Consider the following 18,187-nt stretch of genomic DNA (forward strand, 5'->3'; position numbering starts at 1 on the left):
GAAGCGGAGTCAAGTTCGTTTGTTTTGAGTTAAAAGCTTTTATTATACGTAGTTAATCACAGAGAGGTGTTTTGTTTGGAATTCAGGTTTTGCACAGATTTAAATGAATTGTTTAGATAAATTCTTAGTCCCTGTAGCTTAACAACACAACTGAAGCTATCTTTATTTCTGTTCTTGAATATAAACTTAACTTGTACTGAAATCTGTGGGGAATTTTTCTTTGTTCTCCAGGTAACGCAAGCCCCCGCTACATAAGATGCACATCTTACAATATTCCCTGCACCTCAGATATGGCCAAACAGTCCCAAGTTCCCTTAGCTGCTGTCATAAAGCCACTGGCTACTCTGCCCCCAGAAGAGGTGAGAACTGTGTGCGGAGTTCCATTACAGTATGCACTCTGAACTCATCAGGAGAATGCTATTACATACCCACATTTAACACATAGTTGAGAAGGAATTTTTAGGTAACAAAGACTAGGCAAACGCTGATTCTCCTCCAAGTGTGTGGTAGAGACCTGCAAGGCAGAAGAATGTTTTGTTCAAAACATTTAATATTTTGATCGCCATGATCATTTCAGCTTTTTTGCAGTAGTTGTCAAGCACTGTGACCAAATAACCAAAATAGTAGGATGGTCACAAATGTGTACACCTCCTCAGAGTGTTCTCAGTATTCTGTGCCCTGTTAAACATAACTTTACCCTCTGCTAAGGAAAGGAATAACCTTTGGGCTTTTAAGGGTGTGGTTTTCCTGTTGTATTTCGTTACTGCTCATAAACTGTGGTATGATTTTGAAAACTAGTTTGCGATAAAACTGAGTTGTGAAGTTAATTCCTGTATTGCTGTATTGTGGCTGGAGTCTAAAAGGAGCACGGTAGGAGAATGTGATCTTATTTAAGAAACCTGGAGGCTTGTGGAGCTGCACATTTTTAGAGAAGCTTTACAAACAGCTAGTTGTTAGGTCTGCTGGTGTGTTTATGCTTTGAACAAACACTTGTGATATCCAGAAAAAACATGGCTAGGATTGGAAAATTGCCCTGGAGACCAGTCAGCTTCTAGCATTTGGAAGTTCTTTACGGCAAGGGCAAACTCCCTGTGGAGGGGCCCTTCCAAAAGATGAAGGCTCAGCTGTTCAGAGCAGTAAGACTGTAAATCGAGCTAAAGCATAAAATATCAGTTATGAGAGGATAAATGTCTCATGAAAATACATTTGGATAAATCTGCAGTATGAAAATTCAGCCTCTAGTTGCCAGTTACTGGACCTTTGCCCTGTGTTAAAGCACAGTTCAGAAAGCAAAGCTTGAGGCTTCAGAAAAGAGGCAGCTCTGCCTTCTGGGACTAAGTGGTTAGTGACAAGTTCTGCAGAGCACTGCATGTTCACAGCACCCTTGTTTGTTTGCATGCATGTTACTGGGGGAGAGGCTGAGGAAAACCGCTTGTTGTGTGGAAGTACAGTACCAACACTGGCAGTCAGAAAACTTGCATTTTGTTTCCCTTGAGGAGGTCAGCCTGGGCAGTAGGAGCTGAGAAATGCTGGCCACAAAACCACTGCATTATCAATAAATGATGAGTGGGGTTGAATGAGAGATGTGAAACATCTGTGGCATGAAGAGCGTTTGCCCAACTCGGCTCAAGGAGTATGTTGTCTCATAAACATGATCTGAGTGAGGTTTAGGGTGACTGAGAGAATTAAGACTGGACACCTCTAGTGTCAGAAAGTAAGTAGTTAAACTTTCTTTTGAGCTAGGTTCTTAGTTATGAATGGTGCTTTGAACTGTGAATGCAGCTTGTAGCTTGCACCAGTTATGTCTTAATCATTTTAAAGTGCTTCCTGCTCGTTCTGATGTTGAGGAGCTGTGGAAGTTGCAAATCATCTTAGTCTGGTTTGGCTGTAAAAAATGTATATTGTCAGTAATAGTTAAAATGGTATCACTATGTAACAGTTTTGAGGATTTGCTATACAGTGGGGTCGAGACAAGCAGATTTAATGGGTATACTGTATTTTGTGCTGGACTTCAAAAATAAGTCTTATCAGCTGAAATTTTTTAAGGTAGTCTGGATGCTTTATGTTCTTGAACGTATGGAATGCAATGACTGGCTTCCATTTTGTCAAAAAGCTTGCTCTTTACAAGGGAAAAATGTAAGAGGGGAAGAACTGTTTTTAAAACACCCAACCTATGATGAAGTGTAAATTGTATGCTTACTCCTTTTGAGTTTATCACAGCCATTCTTTGCATGGCTTCAGTCTTGTGTTCTCTTGGGATACATCTGTGCTGTGCGGCACACGAGCTAGAGCTCATGCTCCTCAAGCAGGCTACTATATAAGGTAGTGCAGCACCATGCAGAAGGCCTTGTTTGTGTCTAAGTGGGATAGCCCATCAGTGACTGCAGCCCAGAGAACTGCTGTGCTAAAGCTTGAGTTGAAAAACATTTACAAAATACTTCTTCAGGCTTCTCCCACCCCCTTCACTCTCTCCCACAGCTGCCAAAATGTTAAATCCTATGCAATGTACAGGAGATAGTTTTAAGTGCTGCAGTATGTGGGGTCACTTCTTTTTCCTCATCATGTGATCTTTTCTTTTTCCTCTGCTTCCATAGACTCTTCCTTATTTGGTAGACCATGGAGAATCCGGTCCTGTCCGATGTAATAGGTGCAAGGCCTACATGTGCCCTTTTATGCAATTCATTGAGGGTGGAAGGAGGTTCCAGTGTTGTTTCTGCAGCTGTGTCACTGAGGGTAAGGTTTCTTCTGGAAATCGGTCTCTAGACTCTATTGGGGTGATATTTGAACCAGATGCAAACAAATAAATCTCTTCTGTTATCATCATTTGTCATGTATGCTGTGCTCTAATGTCTGGTTAGTCTTGTAAATGATAAAACACATTTCAGTGCTCAGTTCTGAAATTATGTTGAAGCTAAATAGGTGCTTATGCATTGCAGTATTAATGTATCGTATTGTTAACATGAGGCACTTGAAGCATAATGTGTGGTGGTTAGAAGAATTATTTATGTTATTTTCTTAGTGTATTTCAAACTAACATTTTTCTATGACAGACTGAGATGTACATCTAGTCAGTAGGATGAGTTAGGATGATTTTTTTTCTCACAAAGCCTGTTTAAACACTGCTTAGATTACAGCTAAATCTGCAATGGCTGAATAGGAGTGTTCAGTATATGCCAGTTAATCTCAGTTCCTCTTCTAAATTAATATAAAAATGCTTCCTTCTAAGCAGAAGTCACTATGTGCTTCTCACAGCACGATACCTGTACATTTGTTTTGAAGGCACAGTGGAATGTAAAGTACAACAAACCTTACAGTGATGTTCTGTTTCATTTGGTAGCAATGACAGCTTTTAATGCAGTTTATTCTTGCCACCTCAGTCATGCTGTACAACTGTTTGTACAAACCAAAATGGGAAGCTGACAGGAGTTAGAAATGGCCAACTTAAAAAAAATCTTTGTTGTCAGGTGTTTTTCAGCCTGCATGCATTGCCTGTCCCGCTCACTCAGCAGCCATATGAATGGCTGTACCTGTAACAGCTGAGCAGGGAGAGAAGGCACGGGACTGCTGCTCAGAGCCTGCTGATGAAAGCACTGCTGTGAAAACACACTGTACTTGTACCTAATACTTGAGAACAATTTCTGGTTTCTCTGCAAAAACAATTAGGTAATTGGCTTGTAGTGGATATGTTCTTGGAGACGAGAACCATGCTACCTGCTATATATATAGTCATAATGATGCCAGTTTTGTTTTGAACTGTTGAAACTTTGAGTGTTTAGAATAATTTAAAGGTGGTGAATACTATCATTAGGGGAGAATAAAATGAGATTCTCTCTCGAGCTATGTAGGTAAGCTATAGTTGGAACACACTTTGCCACCCCCGCAATTCTGCAGGAGGAACTCTGTCATGGTAGCTCTTGGGACACAAGGGAAATGCTTTCTTCTGTTTCTGCAGCTGATTTTTGTAGGCAAAAACTTATCCTAGCTCTTACTTTAACTTCTGATGTCTGGTGCTAGCACAAAAATACTGGGAATGTAGTACACTCTTGGCATCTCCTTCTTAACGCTTTACAATCCACCTCAAGAAATGCCCTGTCTATTCTGACAAAAGGATTTTGGCAGTCTCTGCACCCAGGAGTGTCTAGAAGGCTTTACTCTTGTGCGCAATGGGAAGGGAAGGAAAAAGCTAACTCATACAGTAAAATAAGGAGCTCAGTCTTTGGTAAGCCTGAACCTGGAGTACTACGTCCAACTGTGGAGCCCTCAATATCAGAAGGATATTGCCCACTTGGAGCGAGTCCAGAAGAGGCCACGAAGATGATCAGAGGGCTGGAGCACCTCTGCTATGACGAAAGGCTACGAGAACTGGGCTGGTTCAGCCTGGAGAAGAGGAGGCTCCGAGGAGACCTCATTGCAGCTTTCCAGTATCTGAAGGGGGCCTACAAGGGTACTGGGAGAGGACTTTTTACAAGAGCCTGTAGTGACAGGACAAGGGGTAATGGGTACAAATTGAAATCAGGGAGGTTTAGATTAGATGTCAGGAAGAAATTCTTCACAGAGAGGGTGGTGAGGCACTGGAACAGGTTGCCCAGAGATGTTGTGGATGCCCCATCCCTGGATGTCTTCAAGGCCAGGCTGGATGTGGCTTTGAGCAACCTGGTCTAGTGCAAGGTGTCCCTGCCCATGGCAGGGGGGTTGGAACTAGATGATCTTTAAGGTCCCTTCCAACCCAAACCATTCTATGATTCTATGATTCTAATGTAGCCTGTGGTTTACTGCAAACTCTGTTTTAAGTAATTTTTTACTACTTATGCAAGATGGCTATATTTTTCCTTTGGACTAAATCCTTCAGAATAATCCTATGAGTGTGTTGTTGTGATGTTTCTGGTATGAAATGTAAAATAAGAATGTAAAGGAGATTCAGGACAAGTACAGTAGTGGCTGTTCAGTGTGCCACCTGGTGCATTTCTGTATTTCTTGGCTTTAATGATGCTCTTAAATTGCATGAGTATTTCTAGTGATACTTGCATGTTGGCACAGATTGCTACCTAGCTTTTCTGGAGTTTTATTTGAAACAGCTGTTGTCATATTAGCTTTCTAATCACAGTATTTGTCATGGATGTGTCACTGAACTTAATGGTTTTTCTTTCCCCAGTGCCACCTCACTATTTCCAGCATTTGGATCACACTGGAAAGCGAGTAGACTTCTATGATCGACCTGAGTTATCACTAGGGTCTTACGAATTTCTAGCAACAGTTGACTATTGCAAGGTACAGTATTATGTGTTTATTACTGTGGTTTGTTTTGCTTTTAAATAAAAAGCCTGTTTTCAAAAATGTAAGAATGACACAAACTGTCTGGGGCTGCTTTCTAGCTGGAAGAAGTAATCAACAGCATTAGTCCAACCCATCCATTGTGTAAGATAATGTGCTTGTCTGCTTACTCCCCGAAGCAGAGGAAGTCTTGATCACACATGGCATAACACAATCTTGTCATAGCTGCCCCTGTCATTCTCTTTTGGAGCATTATAAGCAGCTATAGCTGCTGTCCCCATAGCAGTTCTGCAGGAGGGAGTCCTGCGGTAGTCCTTGGGGCAGGAGGAGAATGCAGGACTGAGTCAAGAAAAGTACCGTAGTAACTATGCAATGTGCCACCTGTTGCCTAAGACAGACTTTACCTATTGAATTTAAATTTCAAATAGTGTTTAAAAACACAAGAAGAGTGTGGAAATACATATCAGAGCTGGTTCACTTTTAAATGAAAGATTGAAATAATTAACTTTTGAGAAATAGGAAAAGTATGTCCAAGGTGTTTATTAAAGCAACTTTCATCTCTGCTGAAATAAATGCTGGGAAAATGAATGCCTAAATGTTGCAGACTTATACAGATGCTTCAGCTTTACTTCAGGTGTAGGAAATTATCTCACTTCTAACAGTGTAAGAAGCATTTTTAATTCCAGTGGGAAGCGATCTTCCCAGATTTGAAAGTCCTGGTTTGCTTTTGTTCTGTGTGCTCCTTCCAGTATAACCTATAGATCTCAGAAAACTGTTGACTGGAACTAAGTTTTTTCCCACAGCAAACCTGATATCTAAGTAGAAGGGAAGGGTTGCAGTTCACAGAGAGGAAAATATTGTGCTTTATATTGATGAAATTACCTATAACAAGTCTGGTCAGATTCCCAAGTCTTCAGAACTGGCAGGAATCTTCCCTGCCTACTTTTCTCCATCTGGCCTGGTCATGTAAATGCATGATTTAGTTGTGACTAGGCTGTTGTTCACTGAGCAGTGGCAAAATCAGTCTAGGGCATGTAATAGCAGTCCATTCCAAGCACAGTGTGCTTACATGTTTGTTAATTGGGTAGGGATTGGAGAATGATCTGAAGAAACAGTTCCTGCTCATGAGTAGGAAAGCACATGAAAGCTGTTAGTCTTGACCAGCATCCATTTGTCCATGTTACAGAGCAGTGATGTGGGCTGCATTACATGGCCATCATGTGATTTCTTCCCTGTCTTCCACAGAACAACAAATTTCCCAGTCCACCTGCTTTCATTTTCATGATTGATGTGTCCTACAATGCTGTGAAGAGTGGCTTAGTGAGGCTAATATGTGAAGAACTGAAGTCACTCCTAGACTACCTGCCCAGGTAGGTGCATCGTACACTACTGTAGCCAGGCAGAGTGGGGGAAACGGTGACTTTTTCCCTTTAAAAAAGCTAGAAATTTGAAAACTGTGGTATACATATCAAGCTTTTCATCATAAAAAGGCCAAGCAGAACATGTTTTTGGATGCCTTTCTAGGTGAAAATAAATGTTCCTTCCTTTCGTTTCTCCCTTATCCCTTACTGTGTTGGGTTCTGTGTAATGATTTCTCTACGTACTTCGGTGTAAAGGGAAGTATGTCTCTTACAGGGAAGGCAACATGGAAGAATCAGCCATTCGAGTCGGCTTTGTCACCTACAACAAAGTGTTACACTTCTATAACGTGAAGAGCTCGCTGGCACAGCCACAAATGATGGTTGTCTCCGATGTGGCAGATATGTTTGTGCCACTCCTTGATGGCTTTCTGGTGAACGTGAACGAGTCCAGGACAGTTATTGTCAGGTAATAGAAGTTGATTTACAATGTGTGTAGTAAACTTCTTGTTGGTAGATTCAGGTGTTGCATTTGGAAGTATAATGTTCACTGCTTATTTGTTATGTTTTTTTACCTAGAAGTTACTCCATGATTTTCAACTTCCTATACTTTTTTAGATTAAACTGGCAAAGGAGGATGGGAAAATTAATGGGGTAAGGGTATATTTGGCTTGTAGTCCAGCTTGGCAGACTGTGTATATACAAGAGGATTTAGTGCAGACAGGCATTTCTGGGAAAAAGCCTAAGAAAACACCACTAGAATGGTGCAGAATGCAAGTTGAAAGAAATACTGAGTCACTGCCTTTAAGGCAGCTGCCTAAATAACTATAAGTGGTGTCTAATTTAGGTACTGTGGAGAAAGCTGAATGTGTGGGATAGAGCAGATAAAATCTAGAAGGAAAGAAAGAGAAATTAGCAAAGTTTTGGCAAACTAACATGATACTTGAACTGTAATTAAACTGTGGTGTGTAGCTAACTCTTTTAGGAACTAGACCTGGTACTGCATGTTTTTAAATAAAATTTCTAGCCTGTTTTGTTGTTCATTAACAAGCTTAAATACAAAACTGTGGATTAAACCTATTAGTCTTTTAATAGTACACAGGATGCTTGGCAAACAGAGGCCAAGACTCGCTAGTCTTTCCTAAGAGTTTACTTAACTATGTGTTGGAATATATTGAAAGAGCAGAAATATCAAAGAGCTGTTGGAGTAGGCATCAGTTGAGGCTGTACAGCAAGCACTGAGGATACCAATGAGAGAGGCCAGTGAAGAATGAGAAAGCATAGGGGTTTTTTCACAGATAAATAATGACATGCCAAATACTGTAAAAGTTATGCAAATGTACAGACATGTTAGGGACTTCTGCCTAAACCACCTCAGTGTTACAGGTCATCAACTGCAACTGTGTGGCTTTTCCAGTTAAATGGAATCTTGAATTTCTCCTTTTTTGTGTTCTCTGCTAGTTTGCTGGACCAGATTCCAGAAATGTTTGCAGACACAAGAGAAACAGAAACTGTTTTTGCACCTGTGATTCAGGCAGGACTGGAGGCACTGAAGGTTAGTAAATGCACTGTCATGGCAAATTGTTTTCAGTCTGAAGACTCTGAAGTTCATATTCTGTTAACACACAGTAACAAGACAATTCTAAAGCTTTTGGTAAGTCTCCTTGTGGTAGATGCACTACATGTAGAGAGTACATGACTCATTCTTCAGGTGCATGTACCTCCAGTTCTATGTAGTTATCTGTTCTCTACCCAATATTTTTGTAGTAGTTTTGCTCAAAGTACAAGATGTGGCTTAATCTCGGTTACCTGGCTGGGTTTTGCTTGGAAAAGTTTCCAGAACCTACCAAAAAAAAAAAAAAAGACCCTCCAACATTAAAACCAGATGCTGAAGTCTGTCATGTCTCATTGAGGAGCTGTGTAACATGGTGTCTTTCCAGTGCTATGCTTGAAGCTTTGGTGTAATATTAAATAAAAGGAGAGAACACAGTCTGTTGAAGTTGCCTGCACCAATGTGCTAACCAAATAAACCTTTCCTAAAGTTCTTCCATTTCAGTGCTTCATCCAGATAATTACATGCATGATCTAACTCTGACTTGTATATACTGATCGAATTGATGGCGTGTATGATTCCATCCAAAATTGTTCATATTGTTCATATAGCTCTAATGAGACGGCATGTAAGTCCTTAGAAGTCTCTCTTAAACTCAGTTTCCATGACAATTGCTCAATCAAGAAAAAATATAAATTACTAATGGATTGTTTACATATTGCATGTGTCAGAAAAAATAACGTGCTAAACATTGGCTAATGTTGACATACATTATTGGTTTTAAAATTAATAATTATGATTATTTTAATGATGTAAAACAATGAAGCTCAGATTACAAAAATCCTTTGACATTTCTTTGGCTCTTTTCCTTTCCCACAAACCGAGTAGCTGCAAATCAGAGAAGAAAGAGATCAATCATGTTTGTGCAGAACCTTTTGTAGCTGAGTCCTGCTTACTGCTCTGTGTCTTCCTTGGAGCCAGTCCTTTTATCCCTGCCATGGAACTAGCACAGGTCCAGTCGAGCTGAAACTTGCTTTTCTGTAACTGACCAGTCAGCCCTGCTCCCTGGGTTGGATATCACTGAAGTAACCAAGTGATCACTGAGCCTGTGTGGATGATAGAGTGCCTTCCTGGCAAAGACGTGAAGCAATGAGGATGCTTGAATGCTTGTTCTTGAATCACAGTTTCCATTACAATTTTTATAAACCTCTCTAACCTACGCTATTGCACTCACTTTCCTGCAGGCAGCCGAGTGTGCTGGCAAGCTCTTCATTTTCCACACCTCTCTGCCCATCGCAGAGGCTCCAGGGAAGTTAAAGAACAGGGATGATAAGAAACTGATCAACACAGATAAGGAGAAGGTAATTATGACTTGCATGATGCTTACATTAGAGGTCTATGTTATACTTATGAGACAAAATAACTCTGAAGCAACATGAAAAAAATTACAAGGGCAGCACATAATGTAGCCATCCCAGCTAGGGTCTTTTAACCTTGCACTTTATCTTCTGTTCTCAAGCAGAGCTGTGTAGACTTGACATCATAAGGACACCTCTGGTATGAGAACAAGAAGAGATACATCTACCACCTTATAGAGGGTGAAATAGCATAGCTGGGTTAAAGTAAATGGGCTGAACTTACACATCTTGCTTTAATTGTAATTTTTGTAATATTCAACACTTCCTCAAAGGCAGGGTCAGGAAGAATTTATATGATCCTAATTTCCCTGAAGAGACTTAAAGTATGAAAGTGTACTGGCAGGGATTATAAACTGGATCTCACTTTCTTGTTCTTACCACAAGCTTCTGATCTCATCTCTGACTTCTTTTCCTAGACTTTGTTTCAACCACAGACAAGCTTTTACAACAACTTGGCCAAGGACTGTGTGGCCCAGGGCTGCTGTGTGGATCTGTTTCTGTTTCCAAACCAGTATTTGGATGTGGCGACACTAGGTGTAGTAACTTACCAGACGGGAGGCTCCATCTATAAGTATGCGTATTTCCAGGTAAGAGGGACATAAACTCAGGCTGGTGTTTGATCAAAGTGAGAATTATAGTTCAGATAAGGGTTCTTTTGCATAGTGTGAACCGTAGTGAACAAGTACTACTTTGGAAATAAATTGCTACTTACATTTCAAATTTTTCACCAAAATTATTTTATTAGCTTTATGTATTTACATAAAATATGTATTTACATAAAATATCTCTATTAATAACAAGAACAAGAACTATTCTGTTATCTTTTAGCACAGTGTTTTATTAGCAGGGCACCGAGCCCTTTATGATAGCTGATTTTCAGAGTAAGACTGCAGGAGATAATATGTTTTTTTAAATTACTTTATGGTTTATGGAGCAGCTGTGATTTATGGGAGTATGAAACTTGAATTCTTGTTTGCGTTCTAGCTGGAGACAGACCAGGATAGGTTCCTGAATGACTTGAGAAGGGATGTCCAGAAAGAAGTTGGATTTGATGCCGTAATGAGAGTGCGCACAAGCACAGGTGGGTGCTAGCATGAATAAGTCATGATCAATTGACTGCGTCAAGCATGACATATGGGAAGTAACAGATTTTTCCCCTAGTTTAAAATATCTTGAGGCCAGTCTATGCAAAAAGCTCTGCTAAAGCTTTGACTTCTGTTGAGACTGAGCAAAGATCCCTGCTGAAATAGGTCAAGATAACTTAGTGTTACCAGTTACAGGGCTCCAGAGGCTGGCTGTCTTGTTACTCTGTTGAAAATTGTGGTTCATGTTAGAATTTCTTCTTTTTTAGGTATTCGAGCAACTGACTTCTTTGGAGCTTTCTATATGAGCAACACAACTGATGTAGAGATGGCAGGTTTGGACTGTGATAAAACAATCACAGTGGAATTCAAGCATGATGACAAACTGAGTGAAGACAGTGGTGCTCTCCTTCAGGTGAGAGGGGAGGCCTTCTAGGAGAAAAAAGTGAGTTGACAGTTTAGAATTGTCAACAAAACTGTGTCAAGGCAGAACCAAATCTCAGCTGGGGAGAGTGCCAGTTGCAGAAGAGGATGTGGTTGCTCTGAACTGAATTATTAGACACCCCTTCAGGAAACTCTTTGTTCTTTCCTTCTGCCCCTTACTATACTCTTAACCTTTCAGCATACTTGTTCTCAGGGTGGCCTAGACTGTTTCAGACTGCAGGCTGCTTTCCAGGACGAGTTCCTGTAACACAGACTGCTAACTGCTGCTTTTTACCTTTCATATGCTTTTACCTTATTGTGCTAGTCTCTTGCCTAAACAAATAAGATAATTATGTATCTGAGTACTAGTTTTTAATGAAGTATATTCAAATCCTGCCTTTCTTACTGCAGCAGGACCTCATCTTTCTGTATCCTGGCATTTTTGTCTCCTACAGTGTGCTCTGTTATATACAAGTTGTGCAGGACAGCGACGACTCCGCATTCACAACCTCTCCTTAAACTGTTGCACGCAGCTTGCTGACCTCTATCGAAACTGTGAGACAGACACACTCATCAATTACTTGGCTAAATATGGTAAGGGTAAATATGGCAACGTGAATTGCAACCTTTTAACTGCTGTTAAAAGGCCTATTGTCATCCAATGTTACCTGTTTATTCTTGTTGCATCAAATGTCAGGTGGCAATCCTGATACTTCAGTTATCTTTTGGAAAGAGCATAAAGCTGTGATGATAATATAGTTGCTTAGGCTTATCCTTCTTACAAATTCTTGTCTAAATATTTTAAAGAGGTTTGAATTAACTGCTGTCTGACTTCATCCTTGTATTTATTTTTGGACTCTTTTAGTTCGTTCTTTAACTGTTCCAGAATATTGCTCTAGGAACAGGAAATGGTGGGCTTTGCTCATAGATCTGGGTTAAATACCATAGTTTTGTGTCTTGTACCCTATTTACCCTTTCTAGTTTGGAGTAAAAGCCTCCACATCCAGCAGAGATTGAGTTGTGTATGTTTATCGCTATTAAAATGTAAGAAACAGTCCCTTTTCAATCCATTAAAGAAAGATGGCCTGGCTATAAAAGGAGTTTTTGTAGTAGCCCATGCTTTCAAGTACGACTAAGTATATTTTAAAGTGCATGGGAGAGAGAGAGTTTAAGAACCAGTTTAATAAAACCGTAAATGAGTTTCTTAAGATCATCAGTGGGAATGTATCTTCTCTTTCCCGTAAGTTTGAAGCAGAGGGAAAGAAGACTTCCATAAACAACAAGTTGTTTAAGTGTAGTTTGTGGAAGTCATGTTGGGTTTTATACTGTTCATGAGCAATCACTTGATAGGCGTCCATCTCTTCCCTCTTTCTGTGCAGCATATCGTGGAGTTCTGAGTAGTCCAGTGAAGACTGTACGAGATGCACTGATCAGCCAGTGTGCCCAGATCCTAGCTTGCTATCGAAAGAACTGTGCTAGTCCCTCGTCTGCTGGCCAGGTAAACAACTATGCTTTCACTTCAGTCACTGGCTCGGGTATTAAAACCTGATGAGACCTTCTTCCCACTTAACCTGTTCAAAAAAAAGTAGGTTGTTTTGCTCAGCAGAAATTTGCAAAGAGAAGTCCCATGGAACTAGAGAGGCTGCAAGTAAAACTACAGTTGAGAATGGCTCTCTGGAGCCCAGGAAGCACTACTTGCTCCAGGGAGAAGTTTTATGTTCTTTTTGCAAGTCTGTGGTATAATTAGACTAGAGCTTTCACTCCTCACAGCCGTACCGCACTTTGTTGGTTCATGCAAGCCTCGTTTTGTCGAACAAGCTTATTCATCAAGGCAGCTGACCAGCTTCTGTCTGCTTGTGATTTGTAGCTGATCCTCCCTGAATGCATGAAGCTGCTTCCTGTGTACTTGAATTGTGTGTTGAAGAGCGACGTCCTTCAGCCTGGTCCGGAGGTCACAACGGATGACCGTGCCTACATTCGTCAGTTAGTCACATCCATGGATGTGGCAGAAACAAACGTTTTCTTTTACCCCCGGCTTTTGCCCCTGGTGAGTGATTCAGGATGTTCTTGCCACTCAGGACTTGCTTATTGTCTTGGCTGGTCATAAGGGCTGGCGTTTGTATTTTAGCAAGGGAGAGTGATTTGAGAAGGATTTGGGATCTGCTGTCTGTACTTCACTAAATTCCACCCAGTGATGGATGCATTACTGCATCTTGTGCACTTCCTGGAGTGTTTTTTTCTGAGTTGTGGGCATGTGAGTGGGGACAAAGACAACACTTTTGACCCTTTGATAATCTCTTAAAAGTCCTAAAGCTTCTTGTAACCACGTAATAATTTTCATCACTGCAGGCCAACTCCTCCTACTATTCTGACTCTTCAGTACCATAGTTGCTGGAATAACACTAACAACTAATTACATCCTTACTCCAGGAGGCAACACTGGAGCTACAAAGTAACTTCACAGCAGCCTCTTGTTCTCTTTTGCTAACCAAGAGTCTCTGGTCTGCTTGTGTCATGCTCCCTAGGAAAATGAAGCTAAGTAAGATGATACTTCAGTTACAGCTGTTGCAGTGTTACAAGTCCTAGAAATGAGAAAACCATTGGGGTCTTAGTGGCAGAAATTTTCAGGCCTTCTTAAGATGCTCTTGGTTTATAACCATGTTATTTTATTTTTTATTTCACTGTAAAACAGACCAAAGCAGATGTTGACAGTGACTCCTTGCCAGCAGCAATCCGGAACTCAGAGGAACGTCTCTCCAAGGGTGACATATACCTGCTGGAGAATGGGCTGAACATTTTTGTGTGGGTGGGAGTCAACGTGCAGCAAGGCCTGATCCAGAACCTCTTTGGAGTGTCATCTTTCAGTCAGATTAGCAATGCCTTGGTGAGCTGGATGGCAGCGCGGGAGCTAGTGTCTGTGATAGTCACTCAAAAGTTAAAACAATAAGCAAGTTGAGAAAATAGTGTTGAATTTTTCATACTAGGAACAAGAGAAGCATATGTAGGGGAAATGCCCTTGTCTGGGCATGTCAGATGTGTTTTTGCCTAGCTTTATTTGACAACCACACTTCCACTGATGGTGAGGAGAACAGTTGATATGTAAATGGAATGAGTAGTTGGCCTTTAATTCTGCTATCATGTTATAATTCTCTTTTAACTAGTTGAGGTCAAAAAGATAGTGTGTTGGTGGGGCCAGATGTATCTACCGTTATGTAATATGACAAAACTGCTGAGTTTTGTTTAATGTTGCTCTGTGTCGTGTGACTAATGGGATTTTTTTCATTCCAGAGTACCCTGCCTGTCTTGGAAAACCCTTTCTCAAAGAAAGTACGGTCTATTATTGACATGCTTCAAGTGCAGAGATCCCGCTACATGAAGGTAAAAGTGTTGTCCCCCATTCATAGCTTTAAATCCCCTTCCTTTTCAGGAGAGCAGGTGATGCCTGGTAATGTTGCAATGCTGACTTTATTCTTCCTGATCTCAAATGTGATTCAGACAAAGTTTTCAAGGATCTGAAAACAATTTGTTACTAGTTTTGAGGTTCTGTGCTTACCGTAGTTCCAGTTTTTTCCAGACCTATCATAATATGCTACTGCACAACCCACTTACATGGTATTTTCCTTCTGTATGGAAAGGACTGAGGCTCAATCCAGTTTAGTTACAGGAGTCAAAGCGCACGATCCATGTATTTTGTGATTCTGGTTATCTGTCTTTGGATTTGTGAGCTATTTAGCTTTCTACTCTTTTTTTTTTTTTTTCCCCCAAGAACGTTAATTCTGCAAACTACTCACTGTTGGTTTTGTTCTTGTTTTGTCTTTTGTAGTTAATAGTTGTGAAGCAAGAAGATAAGCTGGAAATGCTGTTCAAACACTTTCTAGTGGAGGACAAGAGCCTGAGTGGGGGGGCGTCATATGTGGACTTCCTGTGTCACATGCACAAGGAGATTCGGGAGCTACTGAGCTAGAGGAGGGAGTGGTGCTGGAACTCAGCAGTGACATTTTAGTCTCCACTAATGACCTGATCGGAAGGCCCAGCGCCCTCAAAAAGGACAGCGTAGAAATCTGTACAATTCCATAATTTTTAATACACATTGCATAAGCAGAAATCCCTTCAACCTCTCCCAGTCCTGTACGAGAGATGAAAAATTTTCCTGGTGAGGGCTCAAGAAAAAAAAAAAAAAAGGCCTTTGATACCAGGTCTTTTACTTGTATCTAAATTGTTTCCTGTGCTTGGCAGGAGTTCACCCCCCACCCTGTGCTCGCTAATCCTGTTGTAATGAATGTAGGTTTTTTTCAGTTCACTGTACATGATTCAACATTGGGTGAAAAAGCGATAACTCTTCAAAACTTCTGGTAGTTGCTGTGTGTTTGTGTGGGTGCGTGTGCATGCTCCAGGTGTGAAGAGGATGCGCAGGTGGGGAGGACAAAAGGCAGATCAGGTGATGGGAGCTGGAGCTGCCAAACATTTGCGTCCCCTTCTCTTAAGAGGGAAACAGATGTTGCAGAACACAAGTGTATCATGTGGCTGGCTGAACCAGAATTCCGTGAAAAACTGAATGAGCAGCAGGCCAAGGAGGCAGCAGGGCAAATTTCTTTCCACAATCTTCCTGCGCTGTAAGTTGCAGTGCAGATCTGTGATGGAGTATTAGTTCAGCGATCAACAACCAACAGCTGCTGAGCAGCGCAGGAGTAGAGACGGTGGTTCCCGTTGGCACGTGTGGTGACTCCTTTCCTTCTCATTGCACAGCTTTGTTATGTCCTACTCAATCCGTGTTCCACGGCCTCTCCTGCAGAGCTTACCTGTCTATCCAGATGATGCTGGGAACAAAAGCCTCTTAAGGTTAAGTAGAAAATACTTTTAACAAGGTGATGTGTGGCTGTGTAGGAACTGGATGATAAGGAGGTGGCCATTTTCAACCATAATGTTGTGAATTAGAGCCAACAAGCAGGAATTGGAATTACACCGGTGCAAATCTGATACTGCTTTGTACCCTGGAATGCAAGGAAGGGGGTGCAAAACCAAAATATCTAGACTGTACTGTAGTAAGTATTGCAAACACCCAATTTTGGTTAGTAAAAACATCTGGGCCATAGTGAAGAGTTTCATTACTGGATGTGTACACTCTTCCCCCATTCTGCCCACTGGTCAGCTTGCACAAAACCTTTTTATAAGCCTATTTGTTAAACTAAAATACCTCAGACAGATTAATCCATCCACCCTGGCCACTCTGCTACTCTATTCTGCAAGGGTGGAGGAGAAGACTCCTGCAAAGAGGGAGTGAGTGTAAATCAAATTCAGAATTCCAAGGGCTTCGTTTATTCGCTTTTGAAAGGGGGCTTGTATATTTTAGCTTGAACGCTTAACGAGTGTTCTGACAATACCCAGGGGTTTAAGCCACACTTAAAGTGGAAGGAAGAATGTGGGTGGATTAGAGACCATATTATATGGGCTTGGTATTTCAGAGGACAGTCCTTATCAAGAGCAGAAAGAGATCTGGCTGTGGTTTTAGTTCCATATCCTGTAGCATGTACATAAATCCCTTTTTCTTCTAATGCTGCTAGTTTGTCTTCCCTCCCATCACTACACAGAAAGGGGAATATGAAAACTGTAATGGAGAAACTCTTTCAAGATGTAGATGACAGAACCTTCAGCATTTTTGTATGAACGTGGCTGACTTTTTACTCCACATACTGCCTCCATCCAAGAAATCTAGAGGATTTTTAACCAGAGGGGAAAAACAACTTCCCAGGAATATAAAGCGCAGCAACCACAGACTTCCACAGATACTAATTTCTAGTATTAATACTGGGGGGCGTGGGGGGTGGAAATGAAATCATAAACAAACCTTTCATTTTCTCCACTTGTTTTTCCAATGCATCTTTTAATTTGTAAAGAAATAAAAATATATTAAGATGTATTTTATGTCATTGTTAGTAAATAAACACTGCTTATTTTTCCAAACCCTGTATGTTGCGGGAGGGAGGAAATGGGAAGGGCTGATTGATCCTTTACAAGCCAGTCTTCTGCTGACCAAGTTCAGTCTGTCTCTCTCCTTATTGACAGCGAGTGGTGATAACAATGTCAACAGACAAAAGGTGCTGTTTCACCTCGGTGTTACTTTGCTTAGATTAATGTGTTTTAACTTTTTCTGCCCATTCCGAACTTGCATTTTGCAAGGATATTTCCATTTTCTCTAACAGCTGGGGTCAGATTGATTTTGGGGGGGTGTTTTTTGTCTACTTGGAAGGATTGCTCTTACCTTGTGACTGTGTAAATGTAAAGACTTACGCAGTGTTCATTTTTCAAAGAAAGCTTTTGTTTCAGAGATAAGATAGCGGGGAAGCTGGGTGGGTTTGTGGGGTTTTTTGGAGGGCAGGATGCTAATTGCAAAAATGAATTTCAGAGTGAACTGGCCGTGTATCCTGGCTGTAGCCTCCAACACTGATACGTGTTGAATATGCTGGCAGCTTTACAACAACCTGTGTGAAAGCACAAGACCATCATTGCCAACTACCCAGCAATACTTAGTTTGCTGTAGAATATTTTTTAGGATTACTCTCCTCCAGGATGTACGTCATGTCCCGACTCCGCTACTGAAGCGATACATGCGGTAATGGTGGGCTTTGTGTATCTTGGACATGAATCTGGTGGAAGGTGCCATGCGCTGCCTTGCAGAGCCCGTGTCTGTCAGCGCTGTCAGGATGCGAGTGGGGCAGCTGGTGGGGGGGGGCAGGGGGCCTGGTGGTCTTTCTGTACTGACTGTGTTGTTCTTGCAGATCATCCCCAAGCAGTGTCAAGGCCTAACTTTTCCAAGGAAAGCGAAATTATTCCCATCTTTTAACCTGTTCCTTATACAGACTGAGTCTACTCACCTGCTCGTGTCCCTACTAATGTCCTGTGTTAGGAATTACCAGTTACAAATAGTGGGACTAAGTTACCTCTTAATCAATCTCAAGCTTGTAGCAATTCCATAACAGAGGGGTAATTCTAGCATGTTTCTAATTTTTACCGTGTGGCCCAAACTCAGCTTTGCAGTTACCAAGTTCCCATTTAGGGCATATTTTAACACCAACAGCAGAGCAG

The 18,187-nt window shown here is 41.2% G+C and overlaps 1 protein-coding gene across 2 annotated transcripts in view; it reads left to right on the forward strand.

The window, feature by feature from the left end:
- Window positions 1–15,266, forward strand: part of SEC24C (SEC24 family member C) — a 28,878-nt gene extending 13,612 nt beyond the window's left edge. For both annotated transcript variants that reach the window (XM_010150105.1, XM_010150104.1), the window contains 16 exons: window positions 232–359; window positions 2,595–2,733; window positions 5,153–5,268; window positions 6,517–6,641; window positions 6,907–7,098; window positions 8,091–8,184; window positions 9,426–9,542; window positions 10,016–10,186; window positions 10,584–10,680; window positions 10,951–11,096; window positions 11,560–11,698; window positions 12,484–12,602; window positions 12,972–13,151; window positions 13,797–13,988; window positions 14,393–14,482; window positions 14,928–15,266. In XM_010150105.1, the coding sequence (XP_010148407.1) occupies window positions 232–359; window positions 2,595–2,733; window positions 5,153–5,268; window positions 6,517–6,641; window positions 6,907–7,098; window positions 8,091–8,184; window positions 9,426–9,542; window positions 10,016–10,186; window positions 10,584–10,680; window positions 10,951–11,096; window positions 11,560–11,698; window positions 12,484–12,602; window positions 12,972–13,151; window positions 13,797–13,988; window positions 14,393–14,482; window positions 14,928–15,068 (2,186 nt within the window). In that variant the 3' untranslated portion in view covers window positions 15,069–15,266. The remainder of the gene's footprint in view (window positions 1–231; window positions 360–2,594; window positions 2,734–5,152; window positions 5,269–6,516; window positions 6,642–6,906; window positions 7,099–8,090; window positions 8,185–9,425; window positions 9,543–10,015; window positions 10,187–10,583; window positions 10,681–10,950; window positions 11,097–11,559; window positions 11,699–12,483; window positions 12,603–12,971; window positions 13,152–13,796; window positions 13,989–14,392; window positions 14,483–14,927) is intronic.
- The last annotated feature ends 2,921 nt before the right edge of the window (window positions 15,267–18,187 follow it).

This window comes from Eurypyga helias, unplaced genomic scaffold (assembly GCF_000690775.1).
Source record: "Eurypyga helias isolate BGI_N326 unplaced genomic scaffold, ASM69077v1 scaffold6964, whole genome shotgun sequence".
Taxonomy (NCBI): domain Eukaryota; kingdom Metazoa; phylum Chordata; class Aves; order Eurypygiformes; family Eurypygidae; genus Eurypyga; species Eurypyga helias.